The sequence below is a fragment of the Denticeps clupeoides genome, chromosome 1 (assembly GCF_900700375.1).
Source record: "Denticeps clupeoides chromosome 1, fDenClu1.1, whole genome shotgun sequence".
NCBI classification, from domain to species: domain Eukaryota; kingdom Metazoa; phylum Chordata; class Actinopteri; order Clupeiformes; family Denticipitidae; genus Denticeps; species Denticeps clupeoides.
The window spans coordinates 31902309-31929645 of record NC_041707.1 but is presented as its reverse complement, the minus strand read 5'-3'; the positions used below and the strand labels follow the sequence as shown (position 1 = coordinate 31929645).

The window sequence follows — 27337 nt, the reverse complement described above, 5'->3', positions numbered from 1 at the left end:
GACAAAGCTACCAAAACAATAGCTAAATTAATAAAGATTTCTGAACAATGAATAAAATAATAATATGGAAATTGATGAATGAAATGTATAATATCTAATATATTTAAAGTTGTATGTTGCATGATATTTTCCTCCTTCTGTTCCCAGAGAGATGCATGTGTGCATGTATATTTCTTTCTACGTACCCTGTAGTATTGTCATGTCTCAATAATTATTTTATGGCATATTCCTACTACAGACAGACAAGCGAACGACTCTGCGATGGTGGTTCAGTGTTCGCAGACAACAATTCATTTGAAACAGGAAGGAAAATAATACACAGGAAGGAGGCTAATGCGAGCCAAATGGACACATTTGGCAGAGAGTGGAACTTAATTCCAGACTGTTGCTACACTGGCCATTCTGTAATTATACGACCGTTCATAGGGAATCTCATCCAGACTGTTAATCTTTATACATAGTTGAAACCTATTAATGCAACTCACATACTGAATGGGTATGGGAGCCTTTGGGTGAGAAAAGAACAAAATCATTAAAAATAATAATAATTATTATTATAATTATCAATCTGAATTTAGTCAGAAATCTATTTCATAAAGAGTACATTTTTAAATTGTTATGGGTACATCTTTCAGTGATTCACAAATCACTAGAATAAAAAAAAAAAATACAAAAATGTACAAATATCATTGTGTTTATTAAATTCTGACTTATAAGAAGTCACAGTTTGTCAATGCGCTTCATTATCTGAAACACATTCTTATATTCATATATTTATAAACCACCAATCCCAACGGATTGATTTCAGCAGTAAACATAAATAAAAGCAAATAAACACATTTACATGGAAAGACAATGGAACTGTTCCCAAAGGCAGGTCACATAGCTCACAGGAGAACTGGCAACGATGCACATCCTTGTACCACGATCTGGACAGAAGTTTAATTATAATGATAATAAGAAAAAAAAATTCACATTGTCATAATTGTCTCTTTCTGCCAAAGTAAAGAGAAACATCCTGAACCAGCAGACTGGTGGCAAACTGGCAGAGAAGAGCAACAGTGGTGGTGCAGGAGCACTTATTCCAGAGAGAATCCCCGCATGGCAGAGCACCCATGGGCTTTTCTTCCCGGAGACAGTATTTTTCTGAATGGTGGTGCATGTGAAATCATAGCTTTAGCTCATGTTTAGGGTCCTTGTCACATCTAAGCATGTGACTGTAATCAGTTAATTTTCACGCACTTCCAGACCTGTTCAGTTCATCTGAGAGAGAAAATGACTCGCAGTTCTTCTGTAGAATCAAAAAAAAAGTCCTTACAAATGAGTCATTAGAGAAAAGTCCACAATATACAAAAAGAACGGTCCCTGGTTGTCAAAGAAACCATTAGGGAAAACTTACAATTCATATTTCATATAGTACAATTTAAGGGCATATTTGTCATATTTGGTAGATCTGATTCTCAATTCATCATCATAATTACCATCACACACACACACAACCACATTCAAGCAAACTACCCGACTCCTCAGAAGGCATCAAAATATTCTCAGTGATGCAGAAATGCACATACAGTCACATTTGGTGCCTCTTGCATGTAAAAAAAACTCTTACAATACGTCGACACGTGGAAATCTTTATATTGACTGACCCCAACAAGTCAGAGGTCACACACCTTTGCGTAGAAACCTTCTTTTGCTCAGATCAGTCTGCCCCAATGATTATGGCTTTGTCTCACACAAAGGGCATTAAAGAAAAAAAGTGTGTGTGCATTATCTAGTCCATCCTCCCACCCAAATATATATATACAGACCAAATGAACCACACACCCAGTCACCGGCATAATTTCATGTTTAAAAAAAAATAAAAATGCTTTCAACAGGAAATAGACACTTGACCTCCTGTTTAAGACATGCAGACAGGAAGTGGTCTGCTAATCCCAGTTTCCATTAGCAATTACTGCAGAAGTCAAAAGTAGAAGCCAGAGCTATGTGTGTAAAAAAAGTCAGTCATTCGTGGGCGTGTGGTTTTGTGAGTGTGTAGACCGCGCTGGTCGCCCAGTAGAAGATGAACTGTATGTGCGGGATCTCTGGCGCACCCTGCAGGGCAGCTCCAGGTCATTGAGCAGTGGTGCGTCTGTGATTTCAGATGCCTCTGGACGTTCGGCTGGGTTTCTGGACAGCATGGAGCGCACCATCTCTGTCTGCAGGTATATAGAGATAAAGTTAATTTAGAAATGATGCTAAAAACATTCAAATGAAGGAACTTGTCAGATGATATTTTATGGTACTTTTCCACTGTATGGTTTTGAGCTGTAGTCATTTTTTCTTCAAAGGGAAAACTATAAATAGTTTTTTTTTTTTCCCAAAATGAACTTAATCAAGTTTTACAAGATTTAACGCATTTATTATACTACACAGAAAATATGGCTCCTAAACTCCTAAAGCCATGTACAAGATTGTACATAAGTTCAATAATCATTGCAAAAATCACCAACTGCAGACTGATTGCTTACACATAAGAAAATCATACATACAGGTATATAGAATTTGTATAAATGTATAAAACATTGCAATGTCCAGTGTTCATCTGATCACTTTATATAGATCTATTATTATGGCCAGGCAAAATACAGATACAAAAAGTACAGATCCCATTTAGTGAAACCCAAACCGAGTGCCCTACACACTGAGTTTGCACGATGCTTTGGTGATTTTGAAGCACAAACAAAGAATTTCAAGCTGCTTCACAACCCATTTGCTGTCAACGTGGAAACTGCATCTGTACTATGTACTGATTAGCTGCAGTGTAAGGATAGCGTTCGGAAAAAGCAACTAAAGCACAGCATTATGGGATCTGTAGTGTGTGTGTGTGTGTTATCCATGCTTCATATCACCCATAATAATAATAATAATAACAGAGCTACACAAAGTGATCTCACGGGATGCAGGCCACGGCCTTGAGTCTGACACATGTGACCTAGTGGAAAAGTACCATTAGAGACAGCATGCAGTACGTAACCACAACAGCAGAAGGCAGCAAATACAAACATAGGAAAGCTGAGGCAGAACAAACTGATCATTAAAGAAAAAATGGTTGGTCTAACTATAGGTAAAATATACGTAACATGTGTGTCGTCGTATACGCTTCTCAAGCCTAAATAATAAATTCACTCGATAACACAAACCCACACATTAAGTCAGTCAGTCACTCTTACCTCCTGAAGGTTGCTTTTAGTGAAAGGAGGCGGAAACTTCAGAGCTCGCACTTCAGTCAAAGTCTAGAGCAGAGAAACATAATGAAACAAACAAAGAAATAAAAACGCGATGTGTGTGCCTGAAAGACCGTGAGATTCGGTTCTTACCCGGACTCTCTCCATCTGAGTGCGGAATGGGCACAGCAGTTCAAACAGGATCAAACCCAAAGAGTAAATATCAACTTTATGGGAATATGAGTTCCCAGACAGCTACAGAAAGAGACAAGGAAAGAAAAAACGGATGTTGATTTATATTTATATTCATTTGCAAATCATGTGATCAGTTATGTGCTCCTGTACTCACCTGCTCTGGACTCATGTATAGCTTGGTGCCCACCTGGCCGGTATGGCGGGCATACACAGGCATGGGCGTGAGGGCACTCATCTCCTCATCCTCCTCCTGGTCCATGGCTGTCACCAGCCCAAAGTCCCCAACTTTCACCACATCGTCCACCGTAAAAAAGATATTGGAGGGCTGGGGGAGAGAGAGGGGGAGAGGATATCAGGCTGTATTGCTCTCTGTCCATCTGTCTAGAGATTGAATGTGGGTGTGTCTTTGCGTATGTTGTACCTTTAGATCCCTGTGCATCAGACCAGTGCTGTGCAAGAAGTCCACAGCCTCTGCGATCTGCAGGAAAATGTTGAGGCACTGAGCATGCTCCCTGAGCTCCGGCGAGCAGCGCTGCGCCATCCAGTCCTTCAGGTTCTCCTTCCGGCACAGCTGCATCTGAATGTACAGGTAGACCTGCAGGGGGTGTCCAAGTTCTTTAATAAACTGCACCCCACACACTGATACAAACCACATATATATAGACACAATGACTTCGTAGAACTCTCACACTCAATGGAGAAGATTTACATAAAACCCCATTCCCAAAGGAAAAAAATGGCATCTGAAGATAGACATTGTAATAGTACAGGTAATTAATTATTGTGTATGTGCTATTTACATTGTAATTTACACGATTTTGAGAAATTAAATATTCAAATTTCATAAACCAAAACTACAAAAATACATTCGTTTTTTTTTATTAGATTACTGTAATAAAGTGAAGTATGTAATGAATGTTGCAGTAAACATGTTTATATAGATATAGGTTTCTTACTTTGGGGGTTCCCACAGGACGGGAGGGGTTTGACAGTGGTGCAGGCTGGCTGAGTGCCAGAGATGAAGGCCGGGGGGGTGATGAAGAGATGGGACCGGAAGCAACTGGAGTCTGTGGCGTGTGTATGGTATCCAATACAGCATTCTCACTGGGAGTGGCTGTGGATTCCACAGCACCACCTGCAGGCTCTGATTCATCATCATCATCTTCATCATCATCTCGGTTGTCATGGCAGCCAGAGTCTTCAAAAACAATGTCAAAGGAGGAAGACGTGCAGTCGCCAGCAAACGTGCGGTGTGGGCAGAATTCGAAAGAGTGTGGCGAGTCCGAAATCTCAGTGTCGAGGTTGGGCTCAGGGTCAGACATGAGGCTGTCAGGCCCCAGATGCTCCACACACACACTGACTTCCTCTTCTTGGCTGCACACACATGAAATTTCACACTTCTCCACTTTCACCACTGGAACCTTTACAGACAACGCCTCCATGTGGTCAGGAGAGCTTAGTGGCCAGTCTGCCACACTGAAAACAACAGAATGAAAATAAGCATAAAAGCATTAGCTTGACAACATTACTTCTGTTGTAATAAAGTGGTAATAACAACATTTTTTACATTTTTACATTTACAGCATTTATCAGACACCCTTATCCAGAGCGACTTACAATCAGTAGTTACAGGGACAGTCCCCCCCCTGGAGCAACTTAGGGTTAAGTGTCTTGCTCAGGGACACAATGGTAGTAAGTGGGGTTTGAACCTGGATCTTCTGGTTCCTAGGCGAGTGTGTTACCCACTAGGCTACTACCACCCAAAATAGTATAATTATAATTGATATAGAAGTGATATAGAAGCAATACAGTAGTCTTGTGGGTAAACACTCGCCTATGAACCAGAAGACCCAGGTTCAAATCCCGCTTACTACCATTGTGTCCCTGAGCAAGACATTTAGGCCTGAGTGTCTCCAGGGGGACTGTCCCTGTAACTACTGATTGTAAGTCACTCTGGATAAAGGTGTCTGATAAATGCCGTACATGTAAATGTAGAAGTACTACTGCTTTAGTATTAGTATTAGCACTTCTTAAAATGGTAGAGTAGTACGGACATGGAATACAGTGGGAGTAGTGAGAGTGTAGTAGTGTCAGAGCAGCAGCATTATTACTGGAGCACCAGTACTGCTGTAATAGTATGGCGGAATAGAATTAATAGCATATATTACTATAACACAAAAATAAGATTCAATTCTTTTAGAGATAAGTTACAATACCTAGTGTCTTTGAGCCATCGCCGGTCCATCTCTTCTTGCCAGCCATCTGGGGGGCTCTCCTGCCAGGCATTAAAGTAGCGTATGATGCCAGGGTGCTCCAGCTTCGCCAAGGCCTTCACTTCTCGCATGACTTTCTCTCGTGCAACTTCCCTGTTCCAGAAACACATCATTTACATTATGTTTATTTTGTGGAAATAAAAAAGCTTCCAAGGTTCACGGTAGGAACCACATATGTGGAAACCATCCGCTCACCTTTTCTACATCTCACAAAGACACAGTAGGTGGAACCAAAAATATCAAATTTTGACTTGTCAGACCAAAGCACAGATTTACATTGGTCTAAAGTCCATTCCTGGCCAAGCCAATATATTTAATGTTCTTCTTGGCAGCTGTCCTCTGAACAGTTGATTGAGATGTATCTGCTACTTGAACTCTGTGATGCATTTACATGGGTGCTAATCTGAGGAGCTGCTAATGTGAGGATTCTCAGGGCGACAGCTGATGTCCCTAGCAGAGGTAATTCTTGGTCTTCCTATTCTGGGGTGGTCCACATGAGAGCAACCAGCGTTTGATGGTCTTTGCAACTGCACTTCAGGATACATTCAAAGTTCTTGAAATTTTGCGTATTGCCTGACCATGAGCGGTTTCTGCCATAATATGGATTTGAACACTAGTCAAATAGGGCTATTCACTGTGTAGACCTTTGTACCAATCCTACCTCTGCACAACACGACTGATGGTAAGGAAAGCAATAAAGGAATTAAAACGTACAATAAAGTACAGATAGTTGCAGGTTGAGCATGTGTGGATTACCTGTTGGGGAGTCTGATTCTCTTGATTGCGTAGTTACAGTCGTCCACTTTGTTCCGAGCCTCAAACACAACACCAAATCCACCACGTCCCAGACACTGCACTGGCTCAAAATCAGTCAAGTACCTAATGGGTGAAGCACACACACACATTTTTTTAAGTTAAATGTTTGATGCACATTGGTGGCACATGAAATGTAAAAACTACACAAACCTGGTTAGGCATAGCTAAGAGTAAAAACTGTTAAGAAAAAGAACCATGTGTATGTGTGTGTGTCATGGATGGACCATGGGACAGATGGACATCTTTGCCAGAGCAGGAACCATGACGGTGTGTGTGTGTGTGTGTGAGTGTCATTATATCTGAACTATTATTCTTGGCAATTAATTCACTATAAAGACCACATGCAACTGATGACTATGCACATATACATGTCTTCTGTATTTGCACCATAAATTCCAGTGAGGATCAGTAGCTAAATAACAAACAAGTGTCAGCAGTCATAAACTTGGTGTGATGTGCACATGCCTATAACATCCATAACAGAACACCACTGTGAACCTCATCTGTTGACATCTCTGACACCTCTTTCACCCCCACACAATCTTTAGGTCTATTTTCATGTCAAATGGTTTCTGCAGCAAAATAAAAAAAATGCAGTGCAGAGAAATGAATCATGTTTGAACAAATGTACACAGTGAAAGTGAAGTGATTATCATTGTAAAACACTGAAACACAGCACACGGTGACACAATGAAATGTGTCCTCTGCTTTTAACCCATCACCCTTAGTAATCAGTGGGCAGCCATGACAGGCACCCGGGGAGCAGTGTGTGGGGACGGTGCTTTTGCTCAGTGGCACCTCAGAGGCACCTTGGCGGATCGGGATTCGAACCGGCAACCTTCTGATTACGGGGCCGCTTCCTAGGCCACCACTGCCCTAAAGATGGGTTATCTGTCAGAAGTGGGATTTGACAGTATTTGAATGCAGGTGACCAGTACACGATGAAACAAAATTCCCGATTGTAAGTGAGAGCATAGTTTTAGTTCGAAATTTGGATATTTTTTATATCCACAGAAAGACCTGTGTGATCATTGTAACCATGGAGACATCCTGTAAATCATATGATGCGTCTGTGTAGTCTTCATAGATGATGTCGTGAGGAAAAGTACCTGGACACGTATTTGCTGGGGCAAGTCTCTGTGATCACCACATCGTTGGGTTCTGTGGCCTCAAGTTCGAACTTGCTGTCTGTCTGACATTGGGTCTCAGATTCCTTCCTTTGCTGTAGATGGGATAGAGTGATATGTGTTGGTACAATCTGTTTGTGTTAATTCAGTGGTGTATTTAGTGCGTGTGTGTGTTAGCTCTCTTACCCGTGTGTATATAGTATTGGGATGGAAGAACTTGCGGACAACGTAGGTGGTGGCGGCTATGCAGAAGATGATTGTGCCTAGAATCTCCTTCCACCAGGGCAACAGCAGCACTGGGTCCTTCCTCCGACCAGATGTTCCATCACCGGCCCCAACCAGCAAACGAACAGACACTGCCCGTCGCTCACGGTAACGAGCACTGTATGGAAAGTAATACCCATTGTCTACAGAGGGGGAGAAATAAAGAGATATGTTGTTTGCATTTGTTCACACTTCAGAATCATATGGATTCTACTTATTGTAAATCTTTTTAAAGTTCATTGAATTTATTTTGTGTACTGTTGTGTACTGAAAAATTCCTACCATAGGGGTACTGCAGGACAGACAGAGCTCCATTGCTATACTCTTCATGGGAAAATTTGTCATTGTTGAGACATTTATCAAACTCATCTGAGCCGACGAGCACTGGAGTGCGAGAGGGGGAATCTTAAAGAGACACAAGGAGGAGGAAATATATATGAGTACACGAAAGGAAGTGTAAAGATCAGAAGTGCATGTGAGTTGGTGCTCACGTATAAGGGGCTTCCATCGAACTGTAGGCAGTGGAGTCAGCTCTGAACCATCCAGAGCTGTGGGTTTAGATGGAAACTTCTCTGAGATTCTCACTGAAGACTGAAGGTAGAGCTGACCCTGGAACATACCTGTTCACACAGAATCACGTTTTAGTAAGGTATGTCTTCCTGTATGATCCATGAAAGTTTATATATATATATGGACATCACTTAAATATCAATCAAGTTTACAATGACGAGAACAAAATGTTTGAGACATTTTAGCAGAAGGACAAAAAACACCATAACTTCATACAAATTGGTGTGCTGATGTCAATCCATAAATTAACCATGTCATCTATATGTTTTATTTTGGCACAGAAAACCTTAAATCAAGAGATAATAATTTGGTATTCATGATAAGATATACATAAATCATAATATAGTCACAACCTTTCACTCTTCAATACGTTCTTTAAAATTAAAAATATTAACATTAGAATGAAAGTGAACACGTGTGTGTGTGTGTGTGTGTATACGTACCGAGGTAGACACTGTTTTCCATAGCCCCACGTGCCTCCTCCATGATGTCCTCTTCCTCATCTCCAGCACCATCTTTGTCCGGAGAGTAGGACGTGTCATCAAACAGACTGAGGGGTGTGACCTTTCCCCCACCAACCAACCAGGCTGCAGCAATCGGTGTGCAGAACTGTGTGCAGGAAGAGTCATGATATTGAAGGTTTACGGTTCAAATGCCACTGAGGAGCCACTGAGCAAAGCACCGTCCCCACACACTGCTCCCCGGGCGGCTGTTATGGCTGCCCACTGCTCACCAAGGGTGATGGTTAAAAGCAGAGGACACATTTCGTTGTGTCGCCGTGTGCTGTGCTGCAGTGTATCACAATGAGAACCACTTCACAGTCTGTACAATTCAGTGTTCAAATACCCTGTAACTAGAACTAAGAGCATAGGTCTATGCGCTGATTTCCGGTGATTTCATTCCAGACACAAGAGAAGATTTCTTAAGCTAAACATTTATATTTACAGCATTTATGAGACGCCCTTATCCAGAGCACCTTACAATCAGTAGTTACAGGGACAGTCCGCCTGGAGACACTTAGAGTTAAGTGTATTGCTCAAGGACACAATGGTATAAGTGGGGTTTGATCCTGCGGCTTTGTGGTCTTCTGAGTGTCTTACTCACTAAGCTACTACCACACGTCATGAACACACTTCATGAGACAACCACAAAATTCCAAGTTATTTGTCAGGTTCCTGTCTTGCAAATAGTTCTTTATTTCTCATTCAGGAGACACATGACTTAGTTTAGAGGTTACAGTTTGTTACCTGGTGTTCCCAGATCAGCTGACCTCCAGGTGTGCTACTGAAGGCCATCACCTTCCAGTCGGGCACAGACACTTTGATAACCAGATCCAGCAGCTCAGAGTGGGGTTGTGCATTTTGGATTGTGTCTGCATTGTCTAGGATCACATGTCGACTCTCATGTGACCACTCTCTCACTTGAGGCTCCCCCTCCAGGAAGTTGAGACCTGACTTTGATTCTGTGACAAACTTCAGCTCAAAGCTCCCCACGCTGAAATTCCATCTGAAAAGAGAGAGGTGACAGGGAGAGAGAGATCTGTCAGCTATACTGTCATCACATTGCCATCATCTGAGAATTACTAAGAAAGCTCTTTTCCAAGGCTTTGACAGCAGCCTTTTTGTCATGATAATGAGGCTCATTTTTATTCTGACAGCATGAGAACTGTACAGAAAAAATAACATACCACGCAAAATTAAAAGTAAAAATATAAAAAAAAAATAGGTTAAACGTTTAACGGAAAGCAAATTCCACTTTTACTAATAAATGTCCAGACCAGCAAAACACACAAGTTCATACTTCTCAAGGCCACTACGGGGTAGGACCGCTCTCACGGTCTTCTGCGTCCGCTGGAGCAACATCATATCTTCAGGCTCCGCCTCCTCTCCCTCCCATCGGCTGCAGCCCACCGCTGAACAGATGTAGTGCAGCTGCAGAGAGCGCGAGACACATGTGGAGAGAAATCAGCACTCTGTCTTCCTCCGTTCTAAACATCACCGAGTAGGGACAGTGCATTTTACTGTAGGACTTCATAAGGTTGTTTAGACATTACACAAAAGGCGTATAACGTACAAGTCATATTCTAATCTCCGCACCAATTTGTGGGGGTTGAAGGACATGCAAACAGTTTAGGATTAAGTAAGGCTGCGAATTAACGCATCAGGGGGCCTCAAAGCTCTTCTCGTGCCTCGGAGTAAAGTGCTAGCGCAGCACTACCACTGACCTTCCCACTGTAGGCACCCAGGCCATACGTGGTGAGGGATTTCCCACCCACCAGCACGGTGTCGTCTCCAATGCGGAAGGAGGAGTCCAGCAGAGACTCTACGCTGAAAGGCACCGCTTCCATGCTCTCCCCGGTCACGGTTCCACTGGAACAGCGCTCCGTCCAGAGATGGAATGATCATCTTATTCCCAAATACCTTCGGGGAACAGAAAACACCGCTGATAACTGACTAATAACATTTACCTTTACAGCATTTATCAGACGCCCTTATCCAGAGCGACTTCAGTAGTTACAGGGACAGTCCCCCCCCGGAGCAACTTAGGGTTAAGTGTCTTGCTCAGGGACATAATGGTAGTAAGTGGGATTTGAACCTGGGTCTTCTGGTTCATAGGCGAGTATGTTACCCACTAGGCTACTACCACCCAAAATAACACTCAATAACATTCTTCTCCTTATTATAATGTAAATGGGAATTCTAATAATGTATGAAATGCACACAACACTTCAGTTAATCTTCCTCTAAACCAATGTATTTCAGTGTGCTGTGAACAATAGACTTGAAGAGAGTTTGAGTGAATACATGCAATTTAATGCAAAATACTATATAAAAGTTACACAAATGTTACTTACAGATTAAGAGCTGTAGCACTCTTACATCTCATTTAAACACACACACACACACATTGATATTTACAGAATTTCTCAGGGGTATAATAAATGATCAGGGATAAATGACTCCAATAAATGACTCTGGGGTCTCCTAGTTCACTAGCTGAGTGTCTTACTAACTAGGTTACTACCACACATACATAATCATTACACAATTTAATGTGCCAATTGGCCCTAATCCACTGTGAGATTAGCTAAAGGGCTCAACAAACACACACACACACAATCTCACACACACCTGAGAAAGCAGCAGTCAGAATGAGATCACAGGCATGTGACCTGAAGTGTTTCATTTAAGTCTGGCCAATAAGAGCACAGAGATCTCTGAGCAGACTGAGGAACAGCAGGGATTGGCTGACGGATAAGGCAGGTGATGTCATCTTCTCAGATCAACAAGAGGAAGGTAAGGGTCACACTTGAAAGAATAGAAAGGTCAGCGGAAGAGTGTGTGTTCGCCTGTGAAGTTGTGCTGAGGGCAACACAACCGTGCTTACTAGCGTAAATGTAAAATCAATTCAGTAAATTGGAAGGTGGATACAAACAGATCAATTTGGTAAATCTAATTGCATAATCTGGCTTTTTGTTTCACAATCGGAATGCTAATGAAAACAATTACGACAGATATTTCACTGAACCCAGAAACTGAGTATAAAATGTAATGGGTCCAGGCCCATCTACCATCAGCACAAGCAGTTCAGCCTTTCTGACCTTCTTCTGAAGGAATGTATCTGTTCATTGGTTCCTAAAGGCTGTGAGCCACAGAGTTTTATTCTGTTAGAATATTTATGGTTTCAAAATAAACAAAAATATGAAATAATATAAAAACGCCACATTTAGCTACAACTGAAATAAAGGTTTGTTGTTCTTCCTACATGTATATTCTGAAATATTCACAAACACCCTGGTGGTAGACATGAAGAACTCATTTTACTTGACAGCATCAAAGCCTACAATGTTTATTTTTCTCCTCTGAAAATCATGAGCGCTACAGTGTAAAAAAACAAAAATTCCAAACAGTGCTTTTATCTGCGTGCTTTAAATGTTCCTGCAACTTCATTTACATGGACCTCCCACTGAACCAGCTATTTACAGCAAACAGCCTCAGCTGCACCATGCACAGCATGAATGGACCTGTCAACTAACTGGACTAACTGTGATCATTAATGTGTGTGTGTGTGTGTGTGTGTGTGTGTATGTATGCATACAAACAGTCATAACCTTTAAGATAAAGGAAGTCCCATATGTTCAGTAAATGTAAATGTTTGCTAGTGGACACCAGTTGTATATTAATTCACTGTACGCTGTACATAGTACACTGAAAAGAATGCTGACAAATTGCTGACTTTGCAAAATCCACATATCATTTGCAATAAAAAAAATTGGTGTGTGCGCGCATCACAGCAATCACTTCCATTTTATATAATTGCTAAAATCATCAATGTGTGCGAGTGTGTATGTGTGAGATGTTTGAACATCAGCCTCTGGTGTCTTTACTGTTAATCACTTCTCAGCCAAAGCTGTTCAGTCCAGAGATGAAACGATGCAGTGCGTGTTGAGTGTGTCAGTGTGTGTGTGTGTGTGTGTGTGTGTGTGTGTGTGTGTGTGTGCGCAGGAGAGTATGACATCACCCTTCACATAAGGCATTACCTCATCCTCACAACCCCCCCAATATGAGTCAGTACACAGCCTGTGGCATCCCTCTACTTCCATCCCTCTCTCGCTGTTTCTGCAGACAATGCTGTTTTACCCCCGCTGCGCTCCTATAGGTGAGGGCTCCCTGCTGGAGACACGCTGTTGGCCAATCGCATAGGGCAGACGCCTCTAATCACCAAGCAGACTGCTTCTTAGGGACAGAGCCCGCCAATCAAAGCGGCTGGTTGCTAGGCGTTGCGGGGGAGGGGGAGGGGGAGAAAGGAGGAGGGGGTGAGTCTGCAGCCAATAGCATCTCAGGATCTAGACCAGCCAGGCATTCCAGGTTACCGACATCCACCAGACAAAAACATACCGAGTGCAGGCGCATGCATGCACACACACACACACACACACACACACACACACACACACAATTGAAAACGAATGCCCCATATGACTGAATTTACACTACAGCGTGTACCCTATAATATTGTACACTAACAGTCTGAAACATCCATACAAACCATTATACAAACACACATTACTCTGTTCGGCTGTATAGCACAGGTGACAGAAAACATTGATGTTGAAACAGCCCTACAGTCAAAACACACAGAGGCAGGAGAGGGGAGAGAGGTCTGGCCATGCAGAAGCTCTTAAATGTACAAACTGCTTCAAGACACACACATTGTCCATATTTGTAGACCCAGTGCATGTGTGTGTATTCAGATGCTGCCAAATGTTCTTCCTCCAGGCTATTCCCCATGTCTGTGATCTTCACCCTACAGAGTTTGTGTTTGTTGTGCAGAAACACTCTCTTTAATGATTTTTGTGCATGTGACATATTGACAGGCGCTAGTTTAAAAGAACTAAAAAAAAAAAAAAAAAAGAGGAAGCAGTCCATCATCAGGCTCCTCCCAATCTGAACTTTTCAGTAACATATTATGTAGATACATTAGTGTGTGTGTGTGTGTGTGTGTGTGTGTGTGTGTGTGTGTATACCTCAGGTTTGCTGAGACTGGATGACACCAGGCAGCCTGACCCCACATCCAGATCCCACTGCTTCCTGCCCTGGTTATAGGGGTCCAGCGCAGAGATGCGGCCATCCAAGGTACTGATTATCACCAGGGCCCTGACAGACAAAACAGGTAAAAAAATAGGCCAACTGAGTATTTGGAAATGCACGCATACACACACACACACACACACACACACACACACACACACACACACACACAGACATGCAATTTTATGGTTGCAGCATTTACCTGATTGGTGGATTCATGTGAACATTAAACTGCAGCCAGACAGCAAAAACCCTTCAGAAATTCTCAGTTCCTAAGACTACCCACTGGAATGATTTGCCAGCAGGAAACTCCTGCTCTCTCACTGGCTAGTTGTCCAAAAGAGCTCTGTGATTGGCCGAGGAGCACGGTTGCCATAATAACCAGGAGTATCACACACACAGGTGTTTTGGGAGGTGGGGAGGAGTAGGACATGTACATTAATCTTCTCTCACACACAAAGTCCCGCGAGGGCGAGTCCTGACCCCTCAGCTCAGAGTAAGACAATAAACACTTCCCTTCTGCAGAAGCAAAGCAGGGTGCCTATGGTGCAGAAGTCCTCAGAGAATTTTCAGAGGACAAAGAAGGTTGAGGAACTGGAGGACATAGAAAGTGTTTACACACACACACACACACACACACACACACACACACACACACACACACACACACTATTTATTTCATTTGATGCAGTGCAGACAACACTTTATTCAATATTGCAGGGGGAAAAAAATCCTCCAAAAACTGCCACTCTATGGCAGCCCTTCCATGACCGCACCTTCTTCAACATGATGAGTTATCAGTTATCAGGTGATCAGTTCAACCAAATCTGACTGACGTGGACATAACCCTCCTGTTTCATCCTGTGTCAACTGCTGAACCCTTCCTAAGTTAATTAGTAGTATTACATTATGAATTATTACTAGTAGTAGTAATATTAGTAGTTTAATTTTCTAGCATTTCCATAACACGGAAATATTTGGTCTATTTAAATGTAAATCTGTAGTTTAAAAAACCAAAAAAAAAAAAGTTATATGTTTATAGAAACAATCCCATCAATTAAAAAAAATATATATACTGCTGTAGTCTAAATTTAGTCTTTTAAATTGTAGCCTTTTTTCCCCCCCGAGCTAAACATCTGGCATCCACACTGAACAATTTCCCAAACCGACTAAAATAGTTCCTTTTTGCTTTTGCTTGTTGGTTTTGTTTTCGTTGTGTTTTTCAGCATCACTTTCACTCTCTAGAACTCTACAACTCCGAACACATCAGCCCGAGATGTTTTTCCCCTCCGTCCTCCAATGGGAATACAGAGCGGCAAACTCCAAGGGTCCTGCGCATGTCATTGGCTGGCAGGTTCTTCCAAAAATATTAGGCTGATTGGTTGTTGCTAAGCAGTGGGTGCAGTGAGGAGCTGGAAAGGGGAGCAGGCAACGCCCACTCAACAAGCATCGAGTAAGGGCGAAAAGGCAGGACAGGCAGGAGGGAAAATATATTTTAAGAAACATAAGAGAACATAGTAATAGTAAAAAATGAGATCAAACAAGCAAATGAAAGGGCCCAGGGTGTTTTGTTTTTACACAGGCATCTGGCAGCCTATCAGGCGTCTTGAAACAAACTACAAAGTCCTGTCAGAATAAGATGAGAGGAGCTGACACGGCTGTGTGTGTGTGTGTGTGTGTGTATATATGATACACTGATGTGGTGTGACAGGTCATACCTGCGTGTGTGTGTGAGAAGGAGTGTAAACATTGACGTGCGAGACGACACTAATTTGTAGTGACACTGTGCGGAGGGACTGACACTTTAAAAAGTGTGTCAGTCAGGCTGTAGTCACACACATACACACACACACACAACTAAGTGTCGAGGTCTTGCTATCTACTCTGTGTTTTACTCTCTCCCGCTTCCACGGCAAATCCACGGCACACATACAGCACTCCATTGACAAAATGAGACCAGGCTGCTATCACAACAGTGGAGTAGCTGGTGGGCGCTTCAACCAATCACGTCACAGCTCCTCACATTCTCCATCCAATTACAAAGGCGCAGTCAGCGGCAGGCCAATAGCAGCCAGTTTGTAAAAAAAAAAAAAAAAACCTCAGCCAGTAAGCGCAAATTGCTGGTTGTAACCATGGTACACTGAACACTGATCTTGTGTGCGCGCACACACACACAGAATGAAAATACGAGCGCATGGAAAGCACGTGGCGACAGCTCAGCAAGACACGGCGAAAAACGAATGAAGAAAAAGCTTCCACGAACCCACTCAGCTGAGGTGTGTGTGTGTGTGTGTGTGTGTGTGTGTGTGTGTGTGTGTGTGTGTGTGTGTGTGTGTGTGTGTGTGTGTGTGTGTGTGTGTGTGTGTGTGTGTGTGTGTGTGTGTGTGTGTGTGTGTGTGTGTGTGCGTGCTTGTGTGGGTGGTAGTAGCCTAGTGGTTAAGACTGTGTGCACTGGTTAAGACGCTCGCCTGTGAACCAGAAGACCCAGGTTCAAATCCCACTTACTACCATTGTGTCCCTGAGCAAGACACTTAACCCTAAGTTGCTCCAGGGAAACTGTCCCTATAACTATTGATTGTAAGTCGCTCTGGATAAGGGCGTCTGATAAATGCTGTAAAAAAATGGGTGTAGGGTCAGTGTCGCAGAACCGCGGGCCTGGGAGATGATCAAAACGGTCGTAATGAGCACTGAGCAGTGGACGTAAGCTCATCGGGAGAGGGTCGTGGTAAATGAACATGTTATGTTAGGGCGGGATTCAGCCAAGGATCAGATTTTTCTGTACCAATCCTACATTGTATAGTTGTTTTCGGCAGCCAGTTTTTGTCTAGTCAAGCTGTCATTTTGGTCTAATCAAGTTTCACTCGACTAAAACTCTTGAGTATTTTAGTTTGGAGGAGGGGCAGAGGTGGTAATCAGAAGGTTGCCGGTTCGAATCCCGAGCAAAGAACCGTCCCCACACACTGCTCCCCGGGCGCCGGTCATGCCTGCCCACTGCTCACCAAGGGTGATGGATTAAAAGCAGAGGCCTCATTTTACTGTGTGTACTGGGTGTTGTGTTTCACAATGACAATCCCTTTACTTTCACTTTTAATCAGAATAATCCATGATTATTTTAGTCTAGGCTAGTCAATGAAAATTGTATTTTAATCTAATTCTTTTTCTCTACTTAACCAGTCAGTATTGTACATGTACCTAATAGAACAGACAAAAGCAACATTTTCTTTTAGTCAAAGCCATTTCACAATTAAAACAAGGTTATCTTATTATTATTATTATTAAATTATTCAGGGCCGGCCCTAACTAATTTGGAGCCCTAGGCAAGATTTTAAGTGGCATCACAGTAAATTCTACTGCTAATGTAGATTTACTCAAAACTGAAATAGAAATACATGAAAAATATGAACTTGAGCTTGTAGACACATCAAAAATGTACCATACCCAAGAGTAGCAGGTAAAAGCTAACTAGACGGAGAACTCTCAAGTTCTGAAGACATGTAGGAGTGACATTCTGCTAAACTTCCCATTTTCTTTTTATTTTTATAGTCTACTAAGAAACAGCGGAGACGTACTTGTCTCATAGTGATTTTTAAAACAAATTTAGTCTCAATTGCATTAGTGAACAATATTATAACTTTGTTATACTTATCGTCACATGACAGGCATTTTATGTACTCTTAAAAGTGAAGTGATTGTCACATGTGATACACAGCAGCACAGCATACGTTGCACACAGTGAAATTTGTCCTCTGCATTTATCCCATCACCCTTAGTAATCAGTGGGCAGCCATGACAGGCGCCCGGGGAGCAGTGTGTGGGGACGGTGCTTTTGTTCAGTGGCACCTCAGTGGCGGATCGGGATTCAAACCGGCAACCTTCTGATTACAGGGCCGCTTCCTTAACCGCTAGGCCACCACTGCCCTCAAAAAATGTGGAGCGCTTCACAAATGTGCATGTCATCCTTGCGCAGGGGCCATGCTAATCTACTCTGTATCGATCCAATTTTAGTATATGTGCTGCCGAAGCTATTCTCAACTAGTCTTAATCACGTCAAAAAGATATTTAGTCATAAACTTTGTTGATTCACCTTTGGCAGCAATTACAGACTCAAATCTTTTTGAATATGATGCCTCAAGCTTGGCACATCTTTCCTTGGCCAGTTTGGCCCATTCCTCTCTGCAGCACCTCTCAAGCTCCTTCAGGTTGGAAGTGTCGGTGTACAGACATTTTAAGATCTCTCCAGAGATTTTCAATTGGATTCAAGTCTGGGATCTGGCTGGGCCACTCAAGGACATTCGCAGAGTTGTCCTGAAGCCACTCCTTTGATATTTTTGCTGTAGGGATGGTATTGGCCTGGTGATGAGAGGTGCCTGGTTTCCTCCAAAAGTGATGGCTGGCATTCACACCAAAGAGTTCAAACTTTGTCTCATCAGACCAGAGAACTTTAATTCTCATGGTCTGAGAGTCCTTCAGGTGCCTTCTGGCAAACTCCAGGCAGGCAGCCATGTGCCATCTGGCCACTCTACAGGTCTGATTGGTGGAGTGCTGCAGAGATTGTTGTCCTTCTAGAAAGTTCTCCTCTGTCTCTGTCCACAGAGAACTTCTGGAGTTCTGGCACAGAGACCATCGGGTTCTTGGTCACCTCCCTGAATAAGTTCCTTCTCCCCACTGTGTGTGTGTGTGTGTGTGTGTGTGTGTGTGTATATATATATACTTGCATGCATAAATGAGTTACGAAAGAGTTTGTCCTTTTCATTGTTCTATAACAATGTCCCTTCTGTTCTATAAAAAACATGTTTCAGAAACACAGCCATTACTCTCTCGAATTATGTTTTGTAGGAGAAGATGCCAGGGTTCCAGATGACTAAAGCAGCAGGAGAGCACACGCAGAACATTTCCATCAATTCCATGAAGCGAAGTTCCACTCAGGCACGGTGCTGTCAGTTGGAGACAATGGCTGCATCGCAGTGCATCTGCTCTGCGCTTCAAATCAAACCTCAGACGCGCCGTGGTCCACTCGCCTCATTGGCTGAGCTCCGGACCCGATCTGGGTGGCTGATTTGTTGTTGCTAAGCAGTGAGGAGGCAACAGAAGACCATGTGGGCAACTGAGTCCTAGTGCCCATCCCTTCACTCCTCCACCTCTCTTTAGTACACACACAACCACACACAGTACTGCAGTGCAGCAGGGTGTGGCCCCAGCATGGACGGGAAAGAAATGTTAAACTCACACTCACACTTCCAGCTCTTCCAGCCTTCTGTAACTCTGCTGATCAACCTTAATTACCCTTATTAAACAGCAGTAGATGATGAACTGCAGATCACTCCACTTTACAACTGACATAAAACTTTCCTACAAAGTCATCTGCTAAATTCACTGACTCTTTTGCACACAGCCCCCCCCCCTCACAGTTTGACAAAATCATTACTACATACAGATCAGAAGAAAGCTACTTCAAAGTTAAAAAGAAAGAAAATACAGCACAGTCCCTCGGAGGAAGAAAAAACTCTAGACAGCAACGGATAACAGGCAAAACGGTGAGAAAAAAAAAATAGAAATAAAAGTGAGGACGACAGACCACTCTCCGGACCCTGGGAGAGGCTATTAATATAACAAACTAAAACTCTCCCTGGTTACAGAACTATAAAGGAAAAAAAAAAAAAAACAGAAACAGAGCACGAACTCCATCACCCCAACCACCTCCACCCTCCCTCCCTCCCTCCCTCTCTCGCTCTCTCTCTCTCTCTCTCTCGGCGCGGCCAACTCAAATTCTAAGCACTTCCATCCTCCCGTCGTTTAATTGGCCAACAAGTTGCAGGGTTGGGAGCACACGATTGGCTGTTGCTAAGCAGTAGGGAGCGAGAGACAGGAGGGTGGCTGGTAAGAGGGGCGTTACCGCCGGCAACAGGGGGCAGAGAGGGTACCTAAAAACATACTTGAGACGTGTGCTACAACACATGTGCGCGCGCACACACACACACACACGCACACACACACACACTAAAATAAATAGATAAAAATAAACAGGCAACTTGCTCCCCCTATGGGTTCCTCTGTTTCGCAGTTTGGGGGTTTTAGCAGCAAATTTCAGAACGCACTGATCCAGAGACTGTTGTGACGATAATCTGCCACATCACTCACCTCACACCTCAGGGAGTCGGTGCCGCTTAAAAAGAGGCAAAGTGACACGAACCAGCGTTACACAGGGGACACATATCGCTCGGTTTCTGGAGAACCACGTGCTGGAAGGGGCCGCTTCCAGAAGGTTCCTCAGCAGGGCAGCGGTCAGACTTTATCAGGGCGGCGAGACCTTCAGCAGCCAGGACATGTTTGACTTGGCAACAGAGCCATCCTGCGCATGACCTCCCTCTCCCGCTCCCCCTCTTCGCTCCGCCTCGGGTCACGTATGAAGGAGAGCGTGGAAGGGATGAATGGAGAGCAAACAACTTTTCTCACACTCAGCAACACACATGCCGTCAGTCTGGACTTGCTGCTAGTCGCAACAGAGAGTCAACATTGGGAGGGGAGGGGGAGGGCGCGCACACACACACACACACACACACACACACACACACACACACACACACACAAACTATTTCAGGTGCAACAGAAACCATAATTTCCCCTTCTGTGGATGAAAGGGACGTGGGAACTTGCTGACATGATTTCTGCTGGGACGTTAGATGCACACCGATGTCATGTGTAAGGGACCCAGTGGAAGGACCCAGCGTGCACAATTTGTTATTTAAACGAGCATTACCTACACCATGGTGTAAGCTGCAATGAGAACCCCTTGCACCCTTTGAGAAACAGCTACCTACACTATTTGCACTCCAGCAGCAATGAGCACTATATGAAAATGCTGGTGTAAGCAGCAATTTATGCTACTAAGCTATCCTACTGAGCACCCAAGTCTCGAAGGCAGACGTTTTCTGCTTTTCTTCTCGTCCAATTTAATTCGGTTCAACATATTCCAGCGGATCTGATCGCACTTTCATGCGAGTTGTTCCTTTTATATGTTGACCGTCCAATCCCGAATATTTGCATAGATTCTCTAAAATGGGCCATACATTTAGAAATTACACCTCAATCATTATCCATAACTTACTCCCAAGCAAGGGTCACAGCAGCCAGAAGCTCATGCTTGGACAGCAGGCATTGGGCGGGGCACCAGCTTACTGCAGGGAGCACAGACACTATGGGCAATATCGTGTGCATGTCTTTGGACGGTGGGAAGAAAATGGACAACCCAAACGGGGAGACCATGCTGGAGTAGGAGTAGAGGAAATATGACGATAGGAGACAGTGAGGACAAAAGCGGGAAGATAGTAGTATTGTCTATAGAGACAACATTCGATCAATCTCTTGTGGTTCTATGTCATGTTTCTCAGCCCAATTGCACCAGTCCGCTAAACGAAAGTAAACCACGGCACTGACGTACAGTTCTCACTCCCCCACACTGTTTCATTCACAAAGCAACTCACACGATTACGAACAAATGGTCATTATTTTGCAAAGTCTGCATTGCAAGGGTTTGCGTGTTGGATGGCTATTTAAAAGGACAACCTCCTAAACTATTTTTTTCAAGAAAAGACATGGTTCCCATCAAAACTGTAGTCTGCTGAAAGTAATTGATATATGATACAAGCTGCCCAACAGAAAAAAACTTCTCCAGCACTGCCATTCCACGACTGTACTCCAAAGGTGTGAAAAAGAGGAAATTTTTGCTCTTGTTGATATTTTGTGCTGTATCTGGTTTTAAATAAGCTGATTAAAATCTCTTCAGAAATGTTCTATAGGACTATATTTTTTACAAAGGAACATAGATTTTTTTTTACTGAACAACACAACCAAAGAAAAAAAGTTACAAATCAAAATCGAGATTTCACTGTGATATCATATTTTTGCCCCAACTTTTTTTGCCTAGTCTGGAGTAAAAATCACAACAACAAAATAAGTAGGGAATCAAATAATTATTTCTTTCACTCTATGTATTGATAAAACTTACAAGTCACTATTCTGGCAGAACGCTAGAAGAAGAACGTAGATTTTTATTAGATGTTTTCAAAAAGTATGCCGCCCCAACCGTTCCTGGGTAACAGGAAATCGTAATGCCAGCGCTGGCTTGTAGACAGCAGATCTGCAAACGTCACAGGTTTGGTTTCCTTTTTTTTTGTCGAATGGGTGCAACCACAATGTGTACCTCTCGCATGTGTTGCGTACAAATTTGCAGCACCGTAGTGTTCTCCAGTGATTCAGTGACCGTTATTAACACGGTTTTTCATTGTGTTCGCTCGGAATGCTACACATCCAAGACACCAGTGTTGAAAGTTATGGGTTGAAGAGGAGCTTTAAGGTTTTGGATGGAGGTTGAGGAGTTGAAGCGCTATGTTCCACTTCATCAAAACGATCAGTCTTGTTTGAACTGAATTGCTCAACTCCCCTCACTGAGATGAGTTCGACCTTACAATCCCGAGTCACTTCCTGGAGCGGTGATACTTCAGAAAGGTCCCTCTGGGCCTCAGACACCAACCTCCCATTGGCTACACAAGCAGGTTGAGAATCACAGGAAAGGCTCCCATGGGAAATCCTTCCCCCAGCAAGTCTGCCCCACATCGCAGGGAATGCCTCGGGGTTGAACAGAGGAGCGGTGGGAGTGTGAGCTTTGACTGCAGAGATTGTGTGTTTGTGTATGCACATGTAGGAGTTAAAATGAAGAGCCGGCAAAAAAATATCTAATCTGAGCCTCACCCTGTTATTTAAAGCCTTTTAACCATCACAGATATGCTGCCCAGAAGCAAAAACACTTGTGGCTCGTCTGAGTCTCCGGGCATGTGTGTTCGTTTGTGCATGGATGCATGTGTGTGTGTATGCACCAGAGTACCGGGTGTGAGGGCAGCTGCTTGTCTCGCTCCCGCAGTGACATTGAGCCAGCGTGCGGCTGGTAACCTCAACTACACACACACACAAATACGCAAACATACACACACGATTTCAGAAGCAGTTGTGAGGAGTGCCCAAGATCTACTGTTCCAATTCTGCATTCATGGACATTCAAATGTATAATGCAGCAAACTGCAGAGGCAATGCAGAACAGATACCAACACACACACACACACACACACACACACACCATACAGTGTTCATGTGTTCATAAATGTTCATAACCACTGATTTGCTGTTGTACAACTGTATAAAGTTGTAAGGACAATTTCTATGTGACTATTTCTATTGACTACGACTGTGACGGCAGGAAAACAACAACTAATACACTTGAGTATTACAATACTGTAGACACTGTTTTAATATTAGAATTAATATTTGATTAATAAGGACATTCTACAGGGAGACCTCGACAACACTTAAATGTGTATGCACATGGTGGGGTCTACAGTACAATCCACCTGATCACATATTGCCTTATGTACCTCATGATTTATTGACTTGTCTCTGGATTTGAGGGGGTTTTCAGGGGAGTGGGCGGGATTTGTTAGTTTGAACAAGTTGATATGAACCAGAATAAGTTGTCTGAGGGGGAAAAACCCCCATTCCACACATCGAGGGGCTAAAGGTCAAAGTGACACGAGTGACCCTTTAAACGGGAGCAAAGTGAAGGCTCAACTCTCAAGTTAACCCCTGAGGCGGGGCGGGTCACAGCAGACCCTGCAGCGAGAGGAAGGGATTACGCCCCCTCAGCCCCTAATCTCCCCCGGTCAGGACACCGCTGGCGGCAGCGGAGCTGAACCGGGGGATCGACTCTCACCATGCCATGCACAATTCATAAAGCTGCCACCTCGCAGCTTGGCAGGAGCGTGAAAGCACACACACACACACACACACACACACGTGCACAGGGCAGCGCGGGAGCGCGTGTGTGTTTACAGCGCGAATGTGTGTCAGTGGCAGATATGGCAGTGAGCAGATGTATTTGTGTTTTATTCATTTGCGCTCGGGAAGATGAAAACACAGCCTACGTGTGACAGCGGGGACATGACAGCTGAGAAGCGATTTCCACCGCAGATATCAGACGAGTAGAGGAGGAGAAAAACACTCCGCGTCGACAAAATACGTTAAAAACACACACAGAGACGTGAAATGGGCTGAGACCGACTCACCCTCACACACACACACACACACACACACACACACACACACAATTGAGGTTTCTAACACACATTTCTGGAGCCTGCAATCGGTCATTTTGACAAGTCTGGTGCTTAGGGATGTTCTAGCCTCATTTCACAGTAGGCCTGCTGATATCACCCTCAAAGTAGGTTATACGGGGAGCGCGCATATTCATTCATTAAAAAAAAAAAAGAAAAAAAAGAAAAGAAAACTGAAGAACTCCCAACACAAACGCAAAAAAATATATACTATTTTTCCTCCCCCATCGACCTCTCTTTCCAGGTTCTCTCCTCATGGCAGGGCGAGGGGTGCGCTGCTGTCAGGGCGGGGTCTCCGGCTGCTCGGCCCCCCAGGGCAGACGTCCCTGTCTGGGGCGGCGCGTCCCTGGGACCAGGCCTGGGAGCAGGGATGCAGGGGCGACACCAACTTTTACAGCGGCATCTCTTGCCACCAAGATGTTATACAGTAATAATCTTAGTGTCTAAAATCCTAACATAACGTAAAACAAACTGCCTGCCCATCACCGCATAAACCATTTTAATAAACGAGAAATAAATACTAGAAATACACGTGCAACCTACAGAGTTCTATAAAGACGTATAGCGGGTTCTTTAAATCCATTAATGCACAGATTTTTCTTCCACGATGTTCCCAAACTTGCGCGGATCAACAGCGTCGCTCCATCTGGAGCCTCCTCACACCGACAGACGTAAAAGTTGCCCGGACACACCATCACCATCATCACCATCGCCAGCACCATCATCACCATCGGACTGTCACCTTCCTCCGACCGGCAGGCGTCATGACGTCAACACGCCGCCTCAGAGTTAGAATGAGCGGGACTCGGAAACTTTCTGCGCGTCCCCCGACAGACCGGAGCCCCAGAACCGTTGCTGGCCGGCCGGGTTCTTTCCTCACCTCTCGCGCCGCAGGTTCGCCTCGCCGTCCCCCGTCTCCTCCTCCCCGTCTCCGGCGGGGTAGCCCTCGTCGTCCTCCACCGTCACGTCCCCTGCACCCACGGCGCCGACGCTGCCCAGGCCGCGCTCGGCGAGCCCGTCTCCGGCCGAGTCGGAGGCCAGCTTCCCGGTCGGGCTGTGAGCGGCACAGCCGTCAGTCAGCGCCCGGAGCAACAACAGGAGCACCAGGGAAATGAACTGAAGCCCCTTTTCCATTGGTAAAAGAGTCTCATTAGTGTGGAGGCAATCACATAGCAAAGGCCCCCAAAAAAAGTGGATTTTATTCAAAGAAAATGAAAAGAACGAAACGAGGGTAACAAATAAACAGCCTCCGCGAGAAACAGTTCCGCCTTCCTGCCGCTTTCCTTAAAGTAAACACACAGAGCCACTAGGGCACCATGATATTCCCTTTATACCTGACGCGCCGAGAGCCGTGGCAACGCTGCTCCCGCCCCGTCTCCAGCCGCGCATTGGTCCACAGAGCAGTAGCCGATTGGTCGGCCGACGTGTCACTCGCCATAGCGTGTTGCCCAGATGTCCCGCCCCCAAACACCGCTTCTCACTGGACGATCATGTGAAGGGGGCGGGGCTTGGCGCTGAGGCAACACGCTGGAGGGACGTCCAGGATGCGACACATGTCACCGGTTCCACAACAAATTCACTGATACAACAACATTCGTTTACAATTTTGCATACTAAATTGTACATAAAATTAAATGAGCAGTATATGAATGAAAAAAATTAAACGCAACATTACTTTCAGTGAGCCGCATAATGCACACAAACTTCTCATTCGACGCCAGCACCTGTCAGTCAATTCCGTTGCTACGCGAACTAGAATGGGGCGGGTCGCACGGGTCACGTCGGCTTGCGATGGAAACATCGACGTGGCCGTCCGCTTCACGACTCAACAACTTCCCCCGGTGTTAGAGTTGCTCTTCCGGGACCGTGATTCGTCCGGACGCGAATCGGGGCAAGTCGCGTGAGGACACGTGGGCGGAAGTAATCGAAAAAAGAAACGATTTAAAGCAAGAGAATAATCAACCCTTTAACGCGGTTTCATTTGATATTTTAGACTGCAAGTCCCGAATGATGACTGCGCTTTGAAGTATTTGCTTTGTAGGTGAACTTTGCACCGCAAGTATAAGGCCGCATATCCTCGAAGCGCCACCCACTGGCGCTGACGTGAAATCGTCGCACAGCACGGCCCAGATTTCTTTAAATGCACGTTAATCCCCCTCAATTTAGCTAAAGTTGTGCTAGTCCGGGCTCATCGGGCCAGTTCGGTGATTAGGAACGGGTTACTGATAAAGCAGAGGAAATTGCAGACACAAACACACACACTGGCCTTTATTCTCCCAAAGTACACCAGCCAATGGCGGCTCTGCAAAAGTAATGAGATGGGACTGCTGAGGACCAAGCAGCACCATAAAAGCCAGAACACTTCGCCCGGTTCCTGCTGTAAGGTGCAGATAAGGGGGATCAGGACGTTGCAGGCTGGTCCAGCTGTGATGGTCTGGAGTGTGTATTGATCGCCATTTAATTCCCCCCTTTGGGACTAATATGGAGTTTGAATGTAGTGGGATTGACAACTTTTATCAGGAGTCTACCCACTGCTGACTTGGCACAGTAGGGCCCTTACGTCATAAAAAAGCGTAGAAGTGGTGAACCAAGGCAAAAGAATTACAAATTGTGGCATGCACCATAAGAGAAACAACTCATTGTTAAGCAGGTGGCAACAGTAACATGGACGGTGGCCAATACAATTTTTTTTTTTTTTAAAAATCACCAAGCCATTCAAAATCTGATGGTGTTGCTTGAAAATAACTCGCATCCCAGTACAGAGCCGTCAGCAGGAATTTACTCAATAACAGCTAGATTCAGATATACCTGAATTTAGCTGTATTAAAACGGCAACTTCCAGGTTTCCTTATAGCAATTTAAAAATGTAGTGATCTATATTCAGCAATAAATAAATAAATACATAAAAAATCCACTCGATTCGAAACGCTTCTGTATCGATCACATGATAGAGTGAGACATATAGCATGTGACGGTTCAGCAGAACAAACCCAGCGGATGCCACAGGTTGACTGTTTCATTCTGAGTAACACAACAGACGTTATATATACACGACTCACAATAAGTTAGGGATATTGTGAGAGACTTTGTCATACATACGGTGTTTGTTTTCAACATGGTCCCCAGGGTTAG

General features: G+C 44.1%; 1 protein-coding gene and 1 non-coding gene across 2 annotated transcripts; both read right to left on the bottom strand.

The window, feature by feature from the left end:
* Positions 1–676: 676 nt before the first annotated feature.
* eif2ak3 (eukaryotic translation initiation factor 2-alpha kinase 3) lies at positions 677–26026 on the bottom strand. Its single transcript, XM_028977562.1, is given in 20 exon segments — positions 677–1291; positions 2097–2201; positions 3216–3278; positions 3363–3464; positions 3559–3729; positions 3826–3999; positions 4361–4880; positions 5621–5770; positions 6434–6556; positions 7603–7715; positions 7807–8027; positions 8167–8289; positions 8376–8504; positions 8898–9063; positions 9702–9960; positions 10255–10385; positions 10679–10807; positions 10809–10874; positions 13982–14111; positions 25086–26026. Coding segments are annotated over 20 exon segments (3186 nt in total). The 5' UTR covers positions 25340–26026; the 3' UTR covers positions 677–1234.
* LOC114802880 (U6 spliceosomal RNA) lies at positions 17968–18070 on the bottom strand. Its single transcript, XR_003751811.1, has one exon. It is a non-coding gene; the product is annotated as a U6 spliceosomal RNA (small nuclear RNA).
* Positions 26027–27337: the final 1311 nt, after the last annotated feature.